The sequence below is a fragment of the Prunus persica genome, chromosome G3 (genome assembly GCF_000346465.2).
Source record: "Prunus persica cultivar Lovell chromosome G3, Prunus_persica_NCBIv2, whole genome shotgun sequence".
NCBI classification, from domain to species: Eukaryota; Viridiplantae; Streptophyta; class Magnoliopsida; order Rosales; family Rosaceae; genus Prunus; species Prunus persica.
Window position 1 is genome coordinate 10,046,827 of NC_034011.1, and position 22,619 is coordinate 10,069,445.

Consider the following 22,619-nt stretch of genomic DNA (forward strand, 5'->3'; position numbering starts at 1 on the left):
GGCTAAGCAAGCATAGGCTAAAAGCCCCATGGGGCTAATATTGTATTGACTGATTTGGTCCACCAAAGGTGTACTCTTGGTACTAAAAGACAGGTGGTGGTGTTTGGTTGTGGTTGTTGTTTGTCCATTTACATCTTGTACTACTTTCACACTTACTTTTATTATTATTATTATTATTATTTCTTTCTCTGCATTAATTAAATAATTAATTGGTTTGAATTCTTATTTTTCAATATTAATTTGTGAAAGATTAGAGATTTAAACGAGAAAGGGGTGTTTCACGCGGATGAAGGTGTGTGGATGTTGGTGAGCCACCTTCTCTGCCAGCTGGCTGTCGGGGAGAGGTCCCCAGATCCCCCCTCGCTCTGCACGTGACTTACCACCTCACACACACTCTCTCTCTCTCTAAAACCCCATCGCTTTCCTCTCTCTCTCTCTCTCTCTCTCTCTCTCTCTCTCTCTCGCTCGCTCTCGTTCATTTCTTCCTCGTTTGCATCACGCACTCATACTCTCTCTCTTTCTCTCTCCATATATATAGCGCGGAGAGGTATCTCTACCATATTTCATCTCTCTCACATCACTCTCTGTCGTCCTCTCTCTCTATGTATACGTATTTGTATACGTCTATATAGATACACAAATTTGGTTGTTTCTCTCTGGGAATCTGCGAGGGTTTGACGTAGGGGATGAGGCTTTAGATGAGGAAGAATTGAGATTCAAATGTTATTGCAACAAAAAGGGGATTGGAATTCAAATGCTTGGATCTGCTGGTGGTAAATTTTTGCTTTGTTTTTAATTTTGTTGTAATTTTTCTTGTTTTTATTGATCCTGCATTGGTTTTATGAAAATGGTTAATTTAAGTGTATGTGCGATGTGGAATTTAGCTTTCTTGGATTAGTGGGAGCTTGATTTAGATTTGCATAGAAATGTGGGACTCAAGTGTAACTGTATTGGCGATTTGAAGTGACTAAGGAGGAGCATTGTGTAATTAGCTATTTCTGAAGTAGTCCAATGCGTAAACTTACCTCTTCATGTGATATGAATTTGGAGCAGGTGGTAGGTTCTTTATCTTTTCTTTTTGGGGAGGGATGTTGGTTGAAGTTTGTGGATGTGGTGGTGATCAGAAATGTCTTTACTTAATAGAGAGTGGTGCTGACAAAAACAATCTAAGTGTTTGTGTGCTGAGGTTTTGTGGGTTGGGATGTAAGAAGAAAACTGTTTTTGAGGAGGCAGTTATAAGGTTGGTTTTGCGAGCATGACATGGGTTTCTCATGATATTTTTGTCTCTCAGCATGCACTTGTTTGGTGGCAATGGGCAGGACATGAGGTATAGAAAAAGGAAAAAAGCATCGTAATGCTATGAATGTCTACAACTGAGGGGGTTATCTTTTGCTATTGATACATGATTGAAGTTTCAATTGCACTCTAGTGTATTACTTTCGAGTGGGTGTGACTTAATAAAGTGTTTAGTGTTGCATATTGCTTTCAGTTTCATTGATGCTTAGCCCTAGAATGTGTGTTTGACCAAAGAAAATAAAAACCCTATAAGGTATGTTTGGAATGTGCTATTGGTTGGTTATTTTCACTCGTGTATTCCTCAAGTGTCGGGGTCACTTTGGTACTTCCCATATTTGCTAAAATATTAGGTGATAGAATAGTTAGTTGAATAGGAAATTATAAAACCGGACTTTCCCGTATGGCTGGTTGTCATATTGGATGTCAATAAATAGTGTAAAGAAGTATGGAAACTTAAAAATAAAATGAAAACCCCATGATACACTGCCTATTTAAGGCAAATTTGCCAATTTAAAGTATCCATTATAGCTCATCAGCTTTCGACTATCTTCCCATGTTATCTCATTCCATTAGCTCCCCCAACTGTCAACACTTCTCTCATGTAAACAAGTTTTCCAAATTTTTTTAATCTCTGATGTTTTCGAGGTGTGTGAGCAGCAAGGACATATAAATAAGAGTACATATAGAGGACAGAACAATGTCATTCTAACAGCCATGTATCATTTAAATTGTACTATAACCATCTATAGGAAGGTAAATTACATATCCTTTGAACTTGTTCGAAATAAAGTACATTACACATTTCCTTATCAAGTTCCAATGAAAGACAGGATATGAAACTCAAAAAAAGAAAACAAGAATGCAAAACAGATAATATTGTAAGAAGAATGTTTTATGTTTAACATTAGAACTTAGGCTAAGGGCATATGTAAAGTCTTATGCCTGACACAAAGGTCCTTTTCTCCTCAAATACATTACTCTTTTCCTATATTTGTTGTTTTAATTAACAAATGTATCATCATTAATTCAGATAGAAAGCCGTTATGTCTTTGGTGATCGATGGAGCAATACAAATATCACGAGACATAATTTAGAGAAAGCTGTCTAGTTGTTTTGTTTCGCATTTTTCTTTTAAAAAGTGATATCAAGCAGTTTAATTTCAAAGAGATGTCTAATATCTTTGTTGATTCACGAACTATATTTATAAGGAGGGCAAGACTGAACAATGGGTTTGAAGATTACTTATCCTTTGTTTTAGCTGTTATGTGTTGTTCCCCTTTACTTTTACTATACCATATTCAGGGCAATATATTTTTCCTTTAAAGGGTTTGCACTTGTACATACCTTTGACAAACTCTTACTTCAACGGGATTTCTTGGTTATTCTGCTCTACTTCGGTGTTATTTTCAGAAGACTGTCCTGCCTTTCTATAGTGGTCAATGATATTCCCCTTCTAAATTGTCTTTACTTTGATGTCAAATTTTGACCTTTTGTCTATTTTTCAGGTCTTATGGCCTCCAGCCTGAAGAAATCGGTGGAATTGTGTTTTGTAAGGAATGCTGTTAGGTTGAAGACATCTTTTATGGGGTAAGAAGTGGGGGAGAAATGGTTTTGAATTTCAGATATTTAAATACATGGAGGAGACACGAGATGATGCAGGGCCCGCAGAGCAAGGGCCTCCAAATGCTTCATGGTGGCCTTCAGATTTCGTGGACAAATTTGGATCTGTTTCTTTGGGTTCCCATGAAGAAACCTTGAGTAATACCGAATCACCTAGAAGTCCGTACCAAGATGTGTTGTCATCTCAGACAGCATCACAAGTTCTATGGCAAAGTGGAATGCTTTTAGAACCGATTCCCAATGGTTTCTATTCTGTCATTCCGGTGAGAATTAATTGTTGGTGGTACTTAGTTGTTATTTTCTTAGTGTTGATAATTAATAGCTGTTGTTTCTGTTGCTTCCTGTCACATCTTGCCTGTGTGTCTAAGAGATGAATGTCGCTGTAAAGAAAATGGTGCACCCTTGTTTTTCTTTCCTTCTTTAAACAATTTTGAGAAAACAGTCTGATTGTTTCTTTTTTTCACTATCCTAAAAATGATAAACACCTAACGTGGATCACTTGCTTGTTCAAAGAATAGATGTACCAATGCAGATAATGAAGCATTGTCAATGTATCACTGAGTAGTTGTTGTTATTTGGGCGTATTTAAATTATTATTGTCTTTGCTTATATTTTTTCTTTTTTACCTGTCTATGAGTGATGCTTCATCGTGTCAATTGATTAAATCTGACAATATACAGGATAAAAGGCTCAAGGAGATCTTTGATGATATTCCTACTCTTGATGAACTTCATGCAATTGAGGCAGAGGGTGTGAAAGCTGATGTCATTCTTGTAGATAGTTCAAAAGACAAAAAGTTGTCCATGCTGAAGCAACTGATTGTGGCACTAGTGAAAGGATTGAACTCAAATCCAGCTGCAATGATAAAAAAGATTGCTGGACTGGTGAGAAATTTACCTGTTTTTCTAGATGTACTTTGAAGTTACCTTGGGTGCACTTATTTTTTCTGTTTGCTTCTTTGATGCCTTTCGTCCAATGTTTTCAACTGTCGAAGACTGCCGCTTACAATGTTGTACTATTCATGTTTCTGTGATCATAACCAAGATGAGTCATGAGCATGATGCCATGTAGATCTGTTACCTGATTCTGGTCAGATGCTTTAATACATGTTTAAATTATTATTATTAAGAGATGATTTAACTTCGACTGCAATGCCTATACAGGTTTCAGATTTTTATAAGCGGCCACCTGTGGAAAGTCCAGCAAAAGCTGCACTAGAAGAAACGTCCCACATGTTTGATAATCGAGGAGTCCAACTTTTGGGGCAAATAAAGCATGGTTCATGCCGTCCTAGAGCAATCCTGTTCAAAGTTCTAGCAGATACCGTAGGTCTTGAAAGTAGGCTAGTGGTGGTAAGCTTTTTGTTTCCATGGACATTGTACGATTTCCAGCAAAAGAATAAGGAAATTGTCAAAGACATGTTATAATTTATTACTCCTTAATCACACGTAGCACTGAAATTTGAAGGCTGTCTCTTTTCCTCCTTTTTTTTCTTTTCTATCAGGGTCTTTCTATTGATGGGGCTGTTGAGTGTGTAGATTCATATAAGCATATGTCTGTGATAGTTGTGTTGAACTCTGTTGAACTATTGGTCGACCTAATGCGGATCCCCGGCAAGCTGTTACCCCGATCAACCAAGGCAATCTTTATGACCCATATTTCTGCAGCAGGGGAGAGTGATTCTGCGGAAAATGATTCCTGTGATTCACCACTAGAACCAAACAGTCCCCTATATGGATTTTCAGAGAGAATGGATCCTGACAGGTTAGCTGATGGGGTTTGTAAATCCTACATGTTTATTGAACTTGGAAATTTGGAACCTGTGATGCTTCATGTTCTTGTTGCAAGCATGCATTACAAAGAAAACTGAGTTATTTTAAATTTCTTCTGTTGCAGTGCTGAAAGAGATGAGAGTCTTCAGTTCCGAGGGAGATTTGATGTGCCCTCGAATGTACAAGGTCCTTCATTGCGAAATATGATGTTGCGACCTATCACTTCCATTGAAAGAAAACTGAGGTAATTTATATTTCCTATCTTGACAAGTTCAACTGTAATTCTTGAATGACTTGTTATGACCTTCTGTACGCTTTTTTTATTCTTATAATTATTCTTCTCATTAACTTCATCCTATTATTGGGCATTTTCTGGATTTTTTGAAAGTTCGGGAGACTCTGAGTTATTTGTTATTGAATAACTTTTTGAATCCGTCAGTTTATCACATAGTGAACCCAACATTGCAACTTCATTTTGGCGCCGTAGTCGAAGAAAGGCCATTGCTGAACAGCGGACTGCTAGTTCAAGGTTCTTCTTTATCCCAATGTGTTTTGTAATAATGTCTTTCAGATTCAGTTTTGTTTGTTTTGAAGATTCAGAACTCCCCATTGTTAATGATTATAGATCATGTTTTGGTGTGAGTCTAGAATCATAGAGGCACCGTTTGGTGACAATTGGTCTAGTAGGAACTTGATTCTACTGAGTTGTTTTTGTGTGCACATCTAATTTTTTGAGAGCTTGATATCGGAGGAGCTTTGTTCAAAATGTAGTTCTAACTTCTATTTAATTGCTTGAATGTGTATGACTAAGTTTTAAGACCATATGGGTTTATCTATTGATGGTGAATTGAGCGGTTGCTTGTTATACTAACCAATCCTTAGTTTACATTGTGAGGTTATAGGCTTCAAAGATATATGGTATGTGGTGTTAAAGGATCAGTTCCTCTTTCTTTTAATTTTTCGTCCTTTTTCAATAGCTTATGTTTCTACATCTCTCTATGGTGGCTATGGAGACCAAATTTTGTGCCTCTGTGTACATCCTGATTGCTTTTCAATCCCAAGGGAGAGATGGCTTTCTTGCATACTTCAGTTTAGGTTGGATAATAGGATTAAGTTTGTTTTACAGTTTTATTTTCATTTGAAAGTGATACTATTGAAGAAGCGTCTTGTGGGAGGGATGGGAAAAAATTGAAAATATACAAGCTAGTTTGACAATAAGCTCAACCTGGCTCTCCAGGAATTCTGCTGTAGAGTTTCTGTATGTATTAAGTAAAGTGCAGTGATAAACTTTTTTTCCTGCTGCTCGGTTTTCTTTTTCTGAAGATAACAGAGTTTTGCAGGTTTAACCTCTCTATCTATCTATCTCTCCCTCTCAAAAATTTGTCCTGTCTAATAGCAGAAATTATATGGTCTGCACCTCTCAAGAGTATTTCAGGACTTTTTTGGTCTGGTCTCTTCTTTACAGATGGCTTATTGTAAGAACGTGGAATAATGATCGTAAATTGCTTCTTAATGGTATTAAATTTGTAAAAATGTTCAAGGTAATTTGACCCGGAGCTAGATATTGATTTTTCAAATTACTTATGCCAAATGGAGTGTTTGTGTGTGCGCATGCGCGGCATGCTTCTGGGCTTGTTCCTCTGGATAGATGACAATAATACTAACAAGCACTAAAAAAGAATGCTGTGTGTACCAATTTCTCTATGATATTTTGATCCAAACCATGATATGTTTAGAGGAAAAGGATAGGCAAAATTTGACCCTGATATGCCCTAACATCTGAATAACTTTGATAATTTAGTTTTTCTTGGGTATGGTTGCTGAATTGTATTCTCAACCTGTTTGTATTTTTTTTAATCATTCATTGTTCAACACTATTAGTTAGTGGACATGTGAGTAAATGCAGATTCAGTATCTTATTATGGTTATAAATGCTGCAATAGTGAAAGGATAATTTATTTCGGCTGATGGAAAAGCAGTGACCCTAAAATATAGGTGACTGAATTTGGCAGTGTTGTGGACGTTGTAAGTAGTAATGACGGGTTTGATGAGATAAAATTTTGTGGTTGCTTCAGGTCAGTTCCTTACTAGGGTTTCTTGAATGGTTATCTGTATGATTATCCTTTTTCTTTTTTTACACTAATCCACTGTCTTAAAGCATGGGATGAGAAAGTTAGTCCAGTATAAAAGTAAGTTTTGTTGGTGGTCACACGATGTGCCCAAATTTATTAGTGACCTAAATTATCGAGGCCGTAAAAGTAAAATTTTGTGACTATAAATTTAAGATTCAATCAACACGTATATATGGTGCCATATTTTCTCTTAATCTCCCAATAATGCCAATAAGATACTGAGTTCTTGGTGAAGTACATGGTCTATATCAATGGTGACAGTTTCAATTTTCCAGGTATATTGATGCTATTGTTGAGAAAAAAAGATTTAGCTTCTTTTTCTTTTGCCATATAAATAACATGCACACTTATAGAAATGCTTGCACTTTTTCCTCAAACTTCAATTTTCTGCTCAGATGTATTTTTTTTTCATTTATCTGGTCTCCATGATTTGCCATGATTTTGTGTTTAATTTGCTGGGTAGGATGTCTAAAATTGGTCCAGAATCGCTTTTTACTCTTTAAGTCGTGTCATTGCATATAGTTGTCATTGTAGTTATTTCTTTTTATCTTTTTTGGTTTTTCAGTCCAGAGCATCCTTCATTTCGAGCACGTGGGCGGTCCATGCTCAGTGGTGATAGGAAATCTTTTAGAGATTATGCTGATGACATGCCTACCTCAAGGTTTTACATCTATTGATCCTGTTGTACCCCACTATATGAAAACTGAATCTTTGATGAATGCTTTAGTGAATTATCCACAATTTTCTTGTGTACTGAGGCAATGGATATTAATTCAGGTCTTATTCCTTAACCAATGAACAGTATTGAGGACCTCAATATTTTCATGTTTACAAGATTGGGAATGGAGTTGTATCCTGGGAATGACAATGCCCAGGGCAATTTTATGTGGTTTTTGACCATGTTTGCTTAACTGACATGACATAATCACTAAATCAAACCATGCTTGGGGCCCAAAAACTATCCCTTGTTCATTCAGTTAGCCAGAGAAAGACCGGGAGAATGCAAAATTGATCCCTCAGTGACATGAGGTTTTCAGTTCTATGCAGATGAAAAGTGAAAAACATTGGAATGGACTTCATTCTATCAACATGCATTAGCTATATTTTCTGTGTTATCTTGTTAAAATGTTATTATATTCCACTCATTGTCTCTTCTACTCAATACCATTAAACTTTAAACTTCATCAATTGTACTTGGATCATTTGGAGATAACTAACTGATATAGAAGTATAATATGCTGAGCTAGTTTCATTCCTAAGAGGTTTGATGTTATTGTCTGATGAAATTTTGTATTTGTGTACTTTTGTGTGTTATTAATTTTTTTTAGCTTGTATGTGATGTTTCTTTCACAGCTCAATCTACATATCCTTAAAGAAATATATCTGTGGTCTGAAACTACTTGTCTTCAATTCTTTATTGTAGCTACAGGTCAGATGGTACATCAACATCAGAAGCTCGTAGATTAAGAAGAAGAAGCATTAGTATTACTCCAGAGATTGGTGATGATATCGTAAGGTTGATGTTTATTTCATTATTTTCAAGAGAAATGTTTGCTTCATTATGAATTGTTAATTTCACAGCATTACTCCATTGTGGTTAAACTGATGTTTTCATCCATGTACTTTTGCATTCATCTGTTCTTATTGGTTACTTTATAAAAAAAATATTGTGGTTAATAAACTTTTTCTCTTTGAATTTTTTGTGCTTTGCACCTTCCATTTGATTTTGATTGTTTGGATCAATGTCTTTACAGTGCATGTTCTTATATTAGAGCCAAGTATTTGTTGAAAGTATCTGAAAGTTAAATGAGAAAGAGGTCCCAGGATTCAATGAAATTGTAATAGGAGGACAAAAGCCAACGAGAGTGTTCTCAAAGCTGGAAATAAGCTTCATTAATTGACCAGTAAAATGGGCATTGATCTCTGACACTCTGAAGTGCTTTGCTATCATAGTTTGCTCATGTGAGGAGCCATGGTGATGCGGACATCATTAGTTAGTTTCCTAGATTCTCTAGTTTTCCAGATTTCACTAGGATTTTAGTTTCCAGATTCTAGTAGGATTTTATTTAAGTTTCCTAGTTTATTTGAATTAGTTCCTTGGTGGATTTGGATTTCTGTTTTAGTAAGGGATTTTTATCCTATTGTCTCTAGGTTTTAGTTTGCTATAAATACCCTACCCTCCATGTAGTTCTTTAGAGTGGAGTTGTTGAGATATAAAGAAAAGTTTATTTTCCAGAGATTGGAGACTTCTTTGGTGCGAAGCCAAACCCCTTGGTGCGAAGCCAAAACCCTGGAGTGATTCCAGACCTATCCTTGTTCCTTCTATGTTCTGTTTTCCATTGTTTTCGCTTCCGCTAAACCACCTAAATCTACAATTCACCTGTGCCCTACATCACATGGGAAATTGCCATGAGGCAAATGATGTGGTTCATTTTTATTCCCTGAAGAAAAATATCTCATTTTATAGTTTATGCTTCCTCATCTACTATATTATATCACTTAATGTTACCAGATTCATCTCTAGGAGCATGTGCAGCCATGGGAATCAATCTGTCAAGAATATATAGTTTTCTAATACAAAAGATTGTGTCACAGAGCCTTATAGGCTTAAGGGCTTTTGACCGTTGTGGTGAGGATAGTTTTAAGTTTTCTGAGTGGTATCAAATTATATCTTGTCCTACGATATAAAGACAGACTGGGGCGGGGGGAAGGGGTGTCTGTAGTACTCTTGACAGAAATGGATTGAATATGGTGAGTAAGAGGGATTGACAATTATCTAACATGGATTAACTAAAAGAAATTTTGGGATAGTGATGCAAAATTTAGAGTACCTAGAGCTAAATGGTAGCAAATCAATTGCAGCACCACAGCAAGCATGCCTACTTTTTCTTCACTATAACTTGTTTTACATGTACTCTTTAGGGTGATCCATCTTCGCTGGTCTGGTATTTTGTACTAAGTGGTGCTTGTTTTTCTCTGATTAGTTGGGTTTTTTTTTTCTAGGTCGAAATCATATTTTTAGTTAGGTTTAGTATGATTTTGCTTGTAGTTTGAACTTCCATTCCCATTTAAACATTATTTTTCTCATTCTACAAAATTCTCATTTCCTATCAAAAGAATTTTTATTTTTTATCATGAAGGTTATTTACAAAACCTCGAAATCTATTATGAAGATTATTTACAAAACCTTGAAGTGATACGATTCCAAAACTAGTACACTTATATGCTGCTTAACCAATATGGACTAGTCAGTGGCCAAATTTCATTCTTAAGCCAAGTTCCTTGTAAACCTGATATCTAGCCAATTTGACCTCTAGTGTACGTGTTCACATGGAGACATTCATAAGCTCTGGATAGAGAATTATGCCAGAATCCGATGGATATTTTCAAACCAGTACAACCCTTGGACCATATTAGTTAGGCTAGTTTGCACTTGTTTGTATTTTCAGTTTTTCACTTGGGTTAATTGTTGAACTAAAAAAAATATTTTTTGAATGGTGAGTTGACTACTTCAGTTTGCTGGGACTGTTGAGGTTTCTGTACACTTGGTATATGATGTGCTACTCTTTTTTCTTTCTTAAGGCTTATGTTTTCTTGATTCTTTTTAAGTTTTATTTTATCAGATCTTTGGATATGTTTCTATAATCAGTAACTGGAGATCTATTGAACTATATTAGGGCTGTACGAGCGATGAATGAAACATTGAAGCAAAATCGTCTTTTGAGAGAGCAGGGTGATGATGACAGAAACATTACTTCTGGTCTTCAGAAAAATGTACGTGTTTTTATTGCAGTAAACCACGTCTGCATGAAATAAATGTTTGTTCTTTTGTTTGTTAGTTTTGTTTCTGTAGCATCTTTACTATGCTTTCAGGTAGCTTAAAATTCTGTATATTCATAGTCATTGTGAAACACTATAATTTTGGAATTTTATTCTCACACACACGCGCACACACACACATATATATTTTTCAAGTCTTCATTCATAGATCATCCTTAAAAAATTAGCCAAATTGAAAACAATGAAGATGTTTAGTTTGACCAACAAAATAGACGAATACAGTGCTTCAAGAAAATACTAAAATAACAACCATTAATTGAGTGGTCAAATTAATTTGAACTCAAGTGATTTTTTGCAGAGATGATCTTTGAAGGAATACCTATAAAATAGACTGTTCAGATCATTGAATTTCAATTCAGATGTCCGGATGTTATTATCGTGCGGACGCCATTGTAAACAAGGAGGAAAGCAAGGAGGAGTAGTAGGAATACCTATAAAATAGACAGTTTAGATCATTGTATTTCAATGCAGACGTCCGGACGTTATTACCGTGCGGACGCCATGTATTTTCTACTACTCCCTGCTTTCCTCCCTGTTTACATTGGCGTCCGCATAGGAGAAGAATGTATACATACTAGAATGACCGCTTGTTAATCAGTCATTAGATGCTTGGCATTTTTGACTGAGTTTGATCTTGCATCCAACAAATTCAGTTGCAGTGTCTTGCATTGTGATCCCCTCTACTCATATGTAACCTACTTGTGAACTTTTACATTACCTCCACATCCAGTGCACAAGTACTCTTGGATGTTTATCTCATTAATGTATATAATAACCCCTTTCGTGATTAGTGTTCTAGTCTCGTTTCCCTGTCTACTGTTGGTTATTAAACTAATGAATGCTGCTTAAAGCCTAAAGGGAACAAAATATGCCTGATCAACCTTACCGGGAAACATGCTTGCAATTTATAACAGGTGTAACATTAATTCAATGCAAACTTGGTGATGAGATAAGAAAAAAAAATTGATAATGAATATAAACCAGAGAAAATATGAAATGGACTGTTACTGAAAATAAGAAATATCTAACTAACAACTTTGGTTGACTACCCTCCCAACCCTAGGTGAATGCGAGAATTACATAGGCAATAAAAATTAATTAAATTCCACTGTTACATGATAATTCTAATTTTCATTCTAAAATTGCCATTTTCATTGATCTTATTTCATTAAATTCCACTATGCAGGTTGGATAGATGATTTTCACTCATCAGATATTAACAATTTTGTGCTTATTTTATTTTTTTGTTTTTAATTTTTCAATTGTCCTTGTACTCTTTAAGAGATTTAGGAAGAGTCATTAGAACATTGTTAGTTTTTATTTAAGAAATTTATTATGAAGCTTACAATGTCAGCTTATGATTGAAGACTGCTTTATGTTTGTTTCCCCAGGACCAAATCAGTTCTCAAAAAGCAATATCGTTACCTTCATCACCACATCAATATAGGAGTCAAACGTCTGAGAGAATTGGACCTTCTGAATTCACGAGAAATGATGAATTGGTCTTAACATGGAACAGAATTCTTGAGTCCGCCACGTGTGGTAATAAACCTCTATTGCCTTATCAGGAATGGAATATTGATTTCTCAGAATTGACTGTTGGAACTCGTGTTGGAATTGGTAAGAATCACTTCTATATCGTACATAGAATACTTCACTATCACTATATTGTTGGCTTGAGAAGTGTGGACCAGGTTAGTAAAGAGATATAAGTATTTATTCCTAATGTGGACAATTAGGAGAATAAGTTAGGAGAATACAAGATAGGTCTGACAAAAAGTAATAGTTCTGGTCCTCTTCTAGAGTTTTGTATGCCCCTTTAGACCAATGGTAATTGCCTGAGAACGCCTCTGAAACTTCAGGCTGGTTTTTTACATGCCACATGTCCATTTTATCCTTGAGATGCATAAGGTTTTGTGATCAAAACTCCCCAAGCCAAAAAAAAAAAAAAAAAAAAGGAATATACAAAGAAGCTCCACTTTTTTTGAGGAAAAGAGTAAATTTTCAGTTATAATTTTTTTTTTAAAGAACAGTTTTAACTGATTGTGCTAATTTTGGTTGTTCATTCCATATTTAGGGTTCTTTGGAGAAGTCTTTCGAGGTGTTTGGAATGGAACAGATGTTGCAATAAAGGTTTTCTTAGAGCAAGATCTAACTACTGAAAACATGGAAGACTTCTGCAATGAGATATCCATTCTTAGGTAATTTCTCAAAGATACCTTGATTTTTGTATTGTGTTTACGGCACTTTGCGGTAAGTTTTTTTTAAAAAAAATTTGATTGATGATATAATTTTCTAATGTGCTTTTTTTTTCTTTTCTTTTTTTCCATTTTCTTTTGTATGTGGGTTTCCAGCCGTCTTCGGCATCCAAATGGTACTTTCTGTTCTAGTTATTTATGCATTCCATTTTCATTTATCTATGATTGTTGTATAAGATGGTCATATAGTAGATATTAGATCCACACTGATACAAAATTGCCGTTGTCTGCAGTTATTTTATTTCTAGGTGCATGCACAAAGCCTCCACACTTATCAATGGTTACAGAATACATGGAGATGGGATCCTTGTATTATTTGATTCATTTAAGTGGCCAGAAGAAGAAGCTTAGCTGGCGAAGGAGACTAAAAATGTTGCGTGACATATGCAGGTCTGTTCACTCTGCCTATGGATATTTATGCAAACCATTTGGCTTCTACTAATATGCGTTCTGTTCCAAGAATACTCCTAAAATCCAGTTAATTTCACACCTTTATAGGGCATAAATTTATCTGAGTTATTTTTGGCTCCTTGGAAGAATTTATTATGGATCTTTTAAGATTGCAATAGCACGAAGCTTTCAACGTATTGTGATCAACATGTACCAGTCATATTGCAATAAATTCCATATAAGTACTATGACACCATCCATGCTACATTTAAAGTGCTGGTTATGTGAAATGCACGCTTGGAACTCAGTAGTACCAAATATACCGAAATTGAAAATGAGACAACGATGTAGATGAGCAGTTGAATAGGAGAGTCAATTATGGCTGAATGCATTTTTAGGACTTGTTGGTAGTAAAACAGGGGGCAAGACAACATGAGTTTCCATCTGCTCTATGGTCATGTGCCGTGAAACCCAGCTGTTAATGCATGATGGGTCCCTAACTTGGTGCAGTGTGTCTGTTTGAAAGAGGGATCATGGTGATTACTGGTTGGTTAGGGGAAAATGTTAGAGCTTTAAGTAAATGGTTAGAAGAGATTAGAAATAAGATTTATGTACCTAACCTAAATGGGAAGCTCAAGGGTTCAGGTTGATTTAGTGCTCTAACCTTTGTCATTTCTTATAGAAGGTGGATCTATCTATGGTCACTCTCAGGCCTGCCTGTTATTTGTTCTTGACTGCTGTGAATTGAATATCTTTTTAACACACACGTTTTTTTAGAGGTGACTGTTTGTAGATCTAATCTCTGTGTTTATTCTGGAAAAGAGGAAATCATTATTATTATCTGAATCTTGAAATCGTTAAAACATAATAATAATAAAATTATCTGAATCTTGAAAAACAAACTGACGTGTGTTTCCACTTATCTTAGGCTTTCAATACCTAAATTCAGATGTACTAGCTGCTAAAAGATGAACAACGTTAGCTCTATATCTTTCTAAGGCACCTAATTGACAGTTTCTTAGTCATTATCTAACATGTTATCAGTCTGATTAAGGTATCAGATGTTTGCATTGGCTAATGCTTGAAATGTTCTTTACTTCTCTTTTGGGGGTCTGGAATTTTTTTTCTCCAAACGTTTAACAAAGTGGCACAAAACAATTTGATCTTTTATAATCTCTATTTGCGTGAAACTTCTTGGAATTTGAAAAAAATTAGAAGATTCTGTATAAGATACTGCCATAGGATGAACTCCAGTGGCATATTTCAAAGCATGACTGTAATATTTGCTAAGAGAATTTGGCATTTCGTGAGATTTCCATATAATTTAAACATGGCTCTTGTACTTTCAAGCGAAAGCATTTGATAAATTTGTTCAATTTATTATTATATTTTTATTTTATGTGAGTGGTATAGATAAGTAGTGACTGGAATCTTTTGTTTGCAACTAAAGGGGGTTGATGTGCATGCACCGGATGAAGATAGTTCACCGCGATTTAAAAAGTGCAAACTGTCTCGTGAATAAACATTGGACTGTCAAGATCTGTGATTTTGGGCTCTCAAGAATAATGAACGAGACAAACATGAAGGACTCCTCGTCTGCCGGAACTCCAGAATGGATGGCACCTGAACTTATTCGAAATGAACCCTTCACCGAAAAATGTGATATTTTCAGCCTCGGGGTGATAATGTGGGAGCTCTGCACTCTAAATAGACCGTGGGAAGGTGTTCCACCAGAGAGGGTATACATCGTCTGTTTTTATTTTACATGGAACGTTTCATTCTTGTTCTGAATATGTACCTTGTAGAATCCAACCATCTAGCATTTTAAGAAGGCTATAACTGAATTCTTAGCTTTTCTTCTATGCAGGTAGTTTATGCTGTTGCCAATGAGGGTTCCCGATTGGAAATTCCGGACGGTCCACTGGGCAGGCTTATTTCGGGTGAGCAGTTGCTTAAGCTTAATGAAAATGTGAAGAAGTTGATACATTTTTTCATGATTTTTCATGCATTATCAGGCTTCCCAAGCTGACACATTTACCTTTTGTTTTGGGTTTTATTACAGATTGTTGGACAGAACCGGATGATCGGCCAAGCTGTGAGGAGATACTCTCCCGCTTGTTAGACTGCGAATACTCACTTTGCTGATACAATCTTTGTTTCTTGTGTATAGAAAACATGGTAGAGGTGTTGCATTGTATTCTCGGCTTAAGGTTGTATTCTGCTGTCAATTTCTCAATCATTGTAAAATCATAAATTTGGCTTTTTTTTTTACTTTTTATGTTCTCCGTTTCGCATCTTCCTCCAATGTTGCTGCGACTCCGCTTTTTTGTGCAATCAAAAAACAAATGAGTTTGTTGAGAAGCTTGGATTTTGGCTTTTATTCTTGTTACTTCTGTTATCTGCAACCATAAACAGCAGGAAAAACGACAAAGGAAAGTATTATTTGATGGAAATTTCAAAATGATAAAACAGGCATGAACAAGATTTTCAGAACTCTTACATTCCTCTTACAACTATTTTTTTTCTTAATCACATTAGTTTCATCTTCAGTCAAGGATAGGCCGCCTGTTGAGTGCTTTTTCAAAGCGACGGCACGAATCCACCCTCATCTCTGTACTCATTTCGTTTTCTGGTGCCGGATAGTAATCCTCCCTCAGCTGCACATCCCTCAAGTTGCAGTTCAAGCTTGGAATTCTCACCAGGAACATCATGAAATGCTCATGTGCCGTGCCATGGATGAAAAGCTTCCGCAATGTCAGGCATTCTGACAGCAACCCAGCGGCCGGAAGCCAAAGACTCCTCTGGTTTACGTCCCGATCCTGCGGGGGCCAGTAATCGAGTTCACTGAGGCTCAAGCTTTCAATCCCACTCAGGAAGAACCTCTCCCAAAGACTCAGGTCCATCTGCCCCGGGGGTGCAGTAAGTGCATAGCCAACTGTATCACCACAATCCAACTTCATCTTGGACAGCAGAGGATAGCCGGCGAGGCAGCTCAACCCAAAATCTCGTTGTGTGGGTTTCTGCCTTCCCCTGCAATCCCCTTCTACCCGGATCCGAATCTCCTCCAGATTGGGACAGTCATCGAGACCAGCCGTTGGCAACGGGGTCAGCAGCTCACCAACCCCAATCCAAAGTGAAAGATAATGCAACCTCTCCCAGCTCTCACCACACCAAAACCCATTTCCATTGCCATAGCCATATCCATTGCTTGGTGGCATATAGGAACAGTCCCCATCCAACCCCAACTTGCATTTCTTGCTGCTTCTGTGCTCATACTCAGCCGCCCAATTCAACTCCATGTAATCAGCATCCTCCCCATTCCGATTCAACACACTGGCTTCACTATTAACATCTTCTTGATCATTCACTTGATTGAGATCAAAATTGCGGGCATGCTCATCCTCCTGCTCCCAAACACAATCAATGTGGAGCCTTTGAATCCGATCACGAATCGGCTCCAAAGCCCGCAAAGAAGCAGCAGCATCCAAGTTTTTGCAACAAGAGATCCCAACATCAACCAGAGTCTTCCTTAACAAGCAAGCCATCGTCCTCAGCCCCTTCACCGTGATTCTCTTACATCCCTGAACCTCAAACTTGGCCAATTTGCAGCACCCTCTAGCGATCTCAATCAACCCCATATCCGTCAAATCAGCCGAGTTCTTGATCGACAACGACTCCAGCCCTGAACACAACGCAATGCCGTCTAGCTCGGACCCAATCGCAGAGCAAATCCCATGAAACTGCCCAAGCTTGAGAGCCCTCAGCCTGGGACACTTCGACCCAAGCACTTCCAACGCCAACCCACTGTCTCTCACGTTCTTGCACACATCCAACGCCAGGTCCTCCAACAGCGGAAGCCCCGAGAAGAAATCCACCAAAGCCGCGCGCCCAATCCGCGCGTCCTCCGACGTAAATCCGTCGTCGTTTGGATCGCCGCGGGCGTTGGCCAACGATGACGTATCGATCAAATGGACGACTTTGAGCTCCGGGCAGTTAGCGGAGATCGACAGCAGAGCCTCCTCGCCGACGAAGCCTATGTATCGGGGATCGAACATACACGCGATGAGAAGATGCTGGAGCTTAGGGCAGGCGGTGACGATGGATTTGATCTCGTTCGCTCTGAACCCCTCGGTAAACGACGTCGTCAGGAGATCCAGCTTGGTGAGAGATCGGGCCACGTTCGGGTGGGCCTCGAGGACCGGGGGGAGGTCCTCCGTCCAGTAGTAGAATTCCGACAGGTCGAGCTCGGAGAGCGAGTGGCATTGGTCGAAGAGAGGATCGAAGTCGGCGCCGGGGGGCGATTGTGGCCGTTGATGCCATCGGACAAGCTTGACGCGGCGCAATCCGGGCCACAGATGGGAGACGATCTGGACGGTGGAAGGAGATCGGGAGTAGACGATGAGGGAGTCCACGAATGGGAAGGCGGCACGTAGGCGTTGGGCCAGGAGGAGAGGGTCGGTGTCATTGGCGGCGGCGGAGGGTGAGAGCAGAGAGTGGCCCCACGGAGAGAGGAGGGAGAGGTCGAGGTGGGTGACGGCGGCGAAGCAGAGCGGGAGGTCGGGGAGGTCGCGCGCGTTTCCCCGTAGTGTGAGGGAGGTGCGCGTGGCCCTCTCCGTGCTCCGGAATTTGCGGCACGCGAGGGAGAGGGAGTTCCGGGTTCGGGTGCCGGATACCATCCCGATTATGGTCGAGAGTATGGCGTCCGGCAAGTCATTGATTGTGGTGGCGGTGGTCATGGTGGGTTTATGACAAGTCGTTTGATTGTTTAGTGTTGCTCTGTGTGTTTAGAGAGAGAGAGAGAGAGAGAGAGGAGTGAGATTTTTGGAACTGTGGATGGAAGATGGGGGAGGGAGGAGGAGTTAATGGCTGCTGGTGAGGGGAAGCGTCGTCGTTTAATGGGGGAGACCCACGTGAATACGATGTATGTTTATGGATATGAGGCGAGTATACTAGGCGCTGTGGGGAGCGCGTGGGAAGAAGAGTGACTTCCGTGTCCCGTGGGCCATTTTGGGTGTTTTGGATATGGGTGGATGGATGGATGCATCAATGGATAGGGAACACAATAAAAATCTTCACTTACTTTTGATCTTGAGTTTGAGCCTTCATTAAGCTCTCACGTAGCATTTAGTTTGGATAAGGACATATTCACACCTTTAAATCTTCAAAAAATAAAATGACACTTTAGAGTAATAGCATTTCATCAGTTGGTATCAATAAGTTGATATATTAGTTAATGTCCGTGGCATTATTAAGAAGAGAAAATAATTTCTTAACTTCTTTTTTCTTCTTTCTTTTTTCTTGTAATAGTATATGTAGTAGCAAATATTTTCGTTTCCAATCATAGCACGTCACGTGAGATTATCTCTTAAATTAATTAATTGAATCAAATCTTTTTTTTGAGAAATTCTACGATTGCATTTATAATTTAGCCAAAAAAGCCATTAGTCACAAAGGGCCAATACAAACTAGCCACAAAAGGATCATTACAATAACGGAGCGGTCTAATATCAAAATTAAGAAAATCAGGTATGTCTCTACTAACGATCAGGCAAGATCGAAGAAACTCTGGCATAGGCATCCCAACTAAGATTGCAAACTTAGAATAATAAAAAAAAAAGATAAAGTTTTAAAAAACTAAACCATAACAATACAAATAAAACTCTCACTAAGGAGAGATGAAAAGCTGTCACAAAAGAAGATGTGAAAACTACATAAAGAACCCAAAGAGTCTCTGCAACTTATTCCAAATATAAAGAAATTGCAAAAAAGATGGTGGTGGAGATCCGACGCTGAAATGCATGTGAAGATCCGACGCTGAGCCGCAGCCGCCTATAATGGTTGGATGAAAATCATAACAAAACTAAGAAAAATAGGGAAAACCCTTTGTCTCTGAAAATGGGGGAAGAGGTGAAAGGAGGAAGAGAGGAAGAGCAAAGGGGAGAGGGGGGAAGAACCATGGCTTCCTCCCCCCTTAAAGTGGAAAAGACTCTAAAAGTGTTTTTTGGGAGAAAGGGAGCTAGGGTTTCAATACTACATTTTTTGTTTCTTTTAGTTTCTTTAATTGAATCAATTTATTTGGCTAATTAATAAGATATTATCTTTATTTAATAAGATAATATCATTAATTCATATATTATCCTAATAAAGAGAAGATAATATCATTAATTCAGATATTATCCTAATAAAGAGATATAATCAAGTCCGACTCAATCTCTACGAATTTAGGTAAAGAATAAACTCCCCCTAAACCCTAAAATTTATTCTCTACGAAACCCTAGCCCCGAGGCTCCTAAAAATAAATGACTTCATTCATCATTTAAGGTACGTCGAAAAACCTACATCTATACCTACGCCGAAAAACCTTCATCTATACCTACTTCGAAAAACCTGCTCCTAATACCCGAGAAAAATACCCGAAACTCTCTCTCTCTCCACTCTCCACTCTCCATATTTTCTCCACACAGCTACGGCCACCACACACGGCTATAGCCACCCAGTTCACACCATACATACAACTCCGTACCCTTTGCTTAGCTATTGTTTTCCTACAAACACTCAAACTAACTTAGCATCAGAGGGCCTTTGGCCAACACCCCCCGAGTATGGTCTATTTACTTTGGTATTTTTTACAGGAATCGAGGAAGAGAGAAAAAGAAGATCGAAGGTTGAAGGATTTAGGAGCGAATATTCTCCCGCGAAATTATTTGCACAAACAGTATATTTCTAAACCCAAAACCAAATGCACAATTATTGCACTAACAGTAATTTTATTCTTTTGAGTTGGAATATAACATATTGTACACACGTCTCTCTTTGTATCTCTCTTATCACATGACTAATCATACGATAGGTAAATTTTTCTTAATTCGTTGGAGAGACAAAATTTCATGAGATAAAGACGCAAAGTCCCACATACTCTAATATGATTTCTCAAATCGTTAACGGAGACCAACACTTTTGGGCATTAACATAAAATTATATTTGTCTTGGAGGTGAACCCAAGTAGGGTTAAATCATGATAAAATAGATAATGTTTGTTGATGCCCAAATTTGGTTCAATAGCAAGACGACCTTTTTGAGATCGAGGTCAAGCAATTCGTCCAGAGCAGATTAGCATGACCAACCAAGTCGTCCTACAGAACTTACAAAAATAGAAGACCTAATGGTGGGTGACACCAGTGTGGTGCCGGTATGGCATCTGATGCTTAAGTCAATCGAGTGTTTGAGAGCAAACTGCACAATATATTGTGGTGCTTAGAATTGCATAACTTTGAAGAAGGGTCTTTTCAGCTTTTTATATCATCTTAGAAGACCTAGTCCTTCTCATAGTAGAACTCTAGAATAACATAGTCCTCCTCGAACTAGGACTCCAGAACAACCTAGTCTTCATCGAACTAGGACTCCATTTAGATAGGCGTCTTGGTGAACTTGAAGTGTCATAGTTTCTCTAGGATTATAAGTCCTCTTGGTGAACACCACGTAAATTAAGTTTATCTCAGCCTCACCCACAACTTGAAGCGTCCTAGTTTCTCTAGGATTATAAGTCCTCTTGGTGGACACCAAGTAAATTAGGCTAATGTCAGCCTCACCCACATGACCCAAGCTCATGGACCAATGTGCTTACAACCCCACCAGAGTCAAGGTGAAAAAATATATGGTGATCAACTCAACCCCAACTTGACCATTAGTATTTACCTGACCACCAGGATCCGAGCTCAGCTCAAGCATCTGTGTCTTAGCACAACTTGGCCTAGAGGTATTTTACCTCACAAATAGAAGTCTCTCACATTCAGGGGCGGCCCTGGAGTGGTGCAAGTGGCGCCATTGTACAAGGTCCCTGATTTTTTTAGGACCCCACAAAAAAAAAAAAAAATTTCCTTTTTATTATAGGAATGGTATATATACTTTAGCCAATTTGGCTATAGTTTTGTATGGGAAGTTGCATTTTCAATAGTTTGGCCAATTTGACAATATTAAATTATTAATTTTTTTTTTTTAAGAATGCTAACAACTTTCTCTCCTTTGGACCTTCTCCTTTTTCCTCATGACATGTGCTATTCTCATTACACTTAAAACAATGTCATTAATGCATTATACAAGCTAACTTTTGCTTTCCAAGTTTACCCTATTCAATTTATCTATATATATATATATTTTTTGACAACTTTCTTACTATCTTAATAAATAAATAAAAAAATTTTAAAAAAAAATTTAACGTCAGTTATTTTTGGGTCTTTGCTTCTTTTTTGTACAGGTTTTGGCTCTCGTCTAAGCCTTTTGCCTTGGGTTGTTATAAATGTTTGTCTTCATGACCATTAAAAAATAATAAAAATAGAGTAGAGCAACATATTATAGCCGTTTGTATAATATAGATGCAGACCACTCTTTCGTTTTGCTTTTGTTAATCTAAACTGTAATTTATTTATTTATTTTCATATTGAATTTCGATTTTGATGATTTTTTATTCTTTTCCTTCTATATATTTTATCTCAAGTCTATGTTGTTAGGGGATATTTTGGTTTATTTAGTAGTATAAAAAAAAATGCAATCAAGCAATTTCCTTTATTAAAAAAAAAAAAAGTTAGTCTGTAAACTTTGTACCATTGGGGTGCTTACGGATGTGAATGACGTCTTTTTTATATATAAAATAGAAAATTAAAATTTCTTTTGTGTTAAAAAAGAGAGGAAAGCAAACATTTTCTTTCAAAAAAATAACTTACGTTATAAATAAAAATAATTATTTTTTATTAAGATGTTAAGAGAGTTGTTTAAAAAAAAATTAATTAATTGAATAGGGTAAACTTGGAAAGTAAAAGTTAGTTTGTATAATGTATTAATGACATTGTTTTAAGTGTAATAAGAATGACACATGTCATGCGGACAAGAGAGAAGGTCCAAAGGAAAGAGTTAGAGAGAAAGTTGCTAGCATTCCTTTTTTTTTTTTTTTTTTTGTAAGTCTCAAATCGACACCATGAGTCCCCAAGTCTTCATAAAAAAAGCTTGACGAAAGGACTTGGACAGTGTCATGGCTATGTCACCTCTTTTTTTTTTTTTTGGTTGAATCACATATTCACGATTAGGCTATGTCATGGGTCTTAATTATTTGAAATTGGGGGCGTCACTTTTTTTGCTTTTCTAATTTTGGTTTAAACGAGAGACGTGACGTTACTCAAGTCGTCGCATGTTTTTTACTCCTTTTGGTCTTTTGTGTTTATGCGGCCTTTTGCAGTTGTGCATAGATTTTCCCTAATGGCCAAAAACAAAAGAGAAAAGCTTATCCATTCTTGTTTTGGTACAAAAAGTTTAACTCG

At 37.5% G+C, this 22,619-nt stretch overlaps 2 protein-coding genes across 5 annotated transcripts; one reads left to right on the forward strand and one right to left on the reverse strand.

Moving 5' to 3' along the window:
• On the forward strand, positions 455-18,121 carry LOC18783496 (serine/threonine-protein kinase EDR1). 4 transcript variants are annotated; one of them, XM_020560733.1, is made up of 18 exons: positions 455-773; positions 2,802-3,179; positions 3,597-3,800; positions 4,080-4,268; positions 4,421-4,680; positions 4,813-4,932; positions 5,128-5,217; positions 6,701-6,763; positions 7,386-7,481; positions 8,244-8,336; positions 10,498-10,594; positions 12,052-12,280; positions 12,738-12,861; positions 13,015-13,034; positions 13,152-13,308; positions 14,759-15,047; positions 15,176-15,248; positions 15,371-15,688. In XM_020560733.1, the coding sequence occupies exons 2-18, from the start codon at positions 2,931-2,933 to the stop codon at positions 15,451-15,453; spliced, it is 2,436 nt and encodes an 811-aa protein (XP_020416322.1). In that variant the 5' UTR covers positions 455-773; positions 2,802-2,930; the 3' UTR covers positions 15,454-15,688. The 4 variants fall into 4 exon arrangements, with proteins under 4 accessions (XP_020416322.1, XP_020416323.1, XP_020416324.1 ...); XM_020560734.1 differs by having other exon boundaries at positions 455-770; positions 15,371-15,669; XM_020560735.1 differs by lacking the exon at positions 6,701-6,763 and having other exon boundaries at positions 15,371-18,121.
• LOC18784278 (F-box/LRR-repeat MAX2 homolog A) lies at positions 15,569-18,073 on the reverse strand. Its single transcript, XM_007214923.2, has 2 exons — positions 15,809-18,073; positions 15,569-15,707 (listed from the first exon to the last, which is right to left on the reverse strand). Exon 1 carries the CDS (start codon positions 18,042-18,044, stop codon positions 15,855-15,857), a length of 2,190 nt encoding a protein of 729 aa, XP_007214985.1. The 5' UTR covers positions 18,045-18,073; the 3' UTR covers positions 15,569-15,707; positions 15,809-15,854.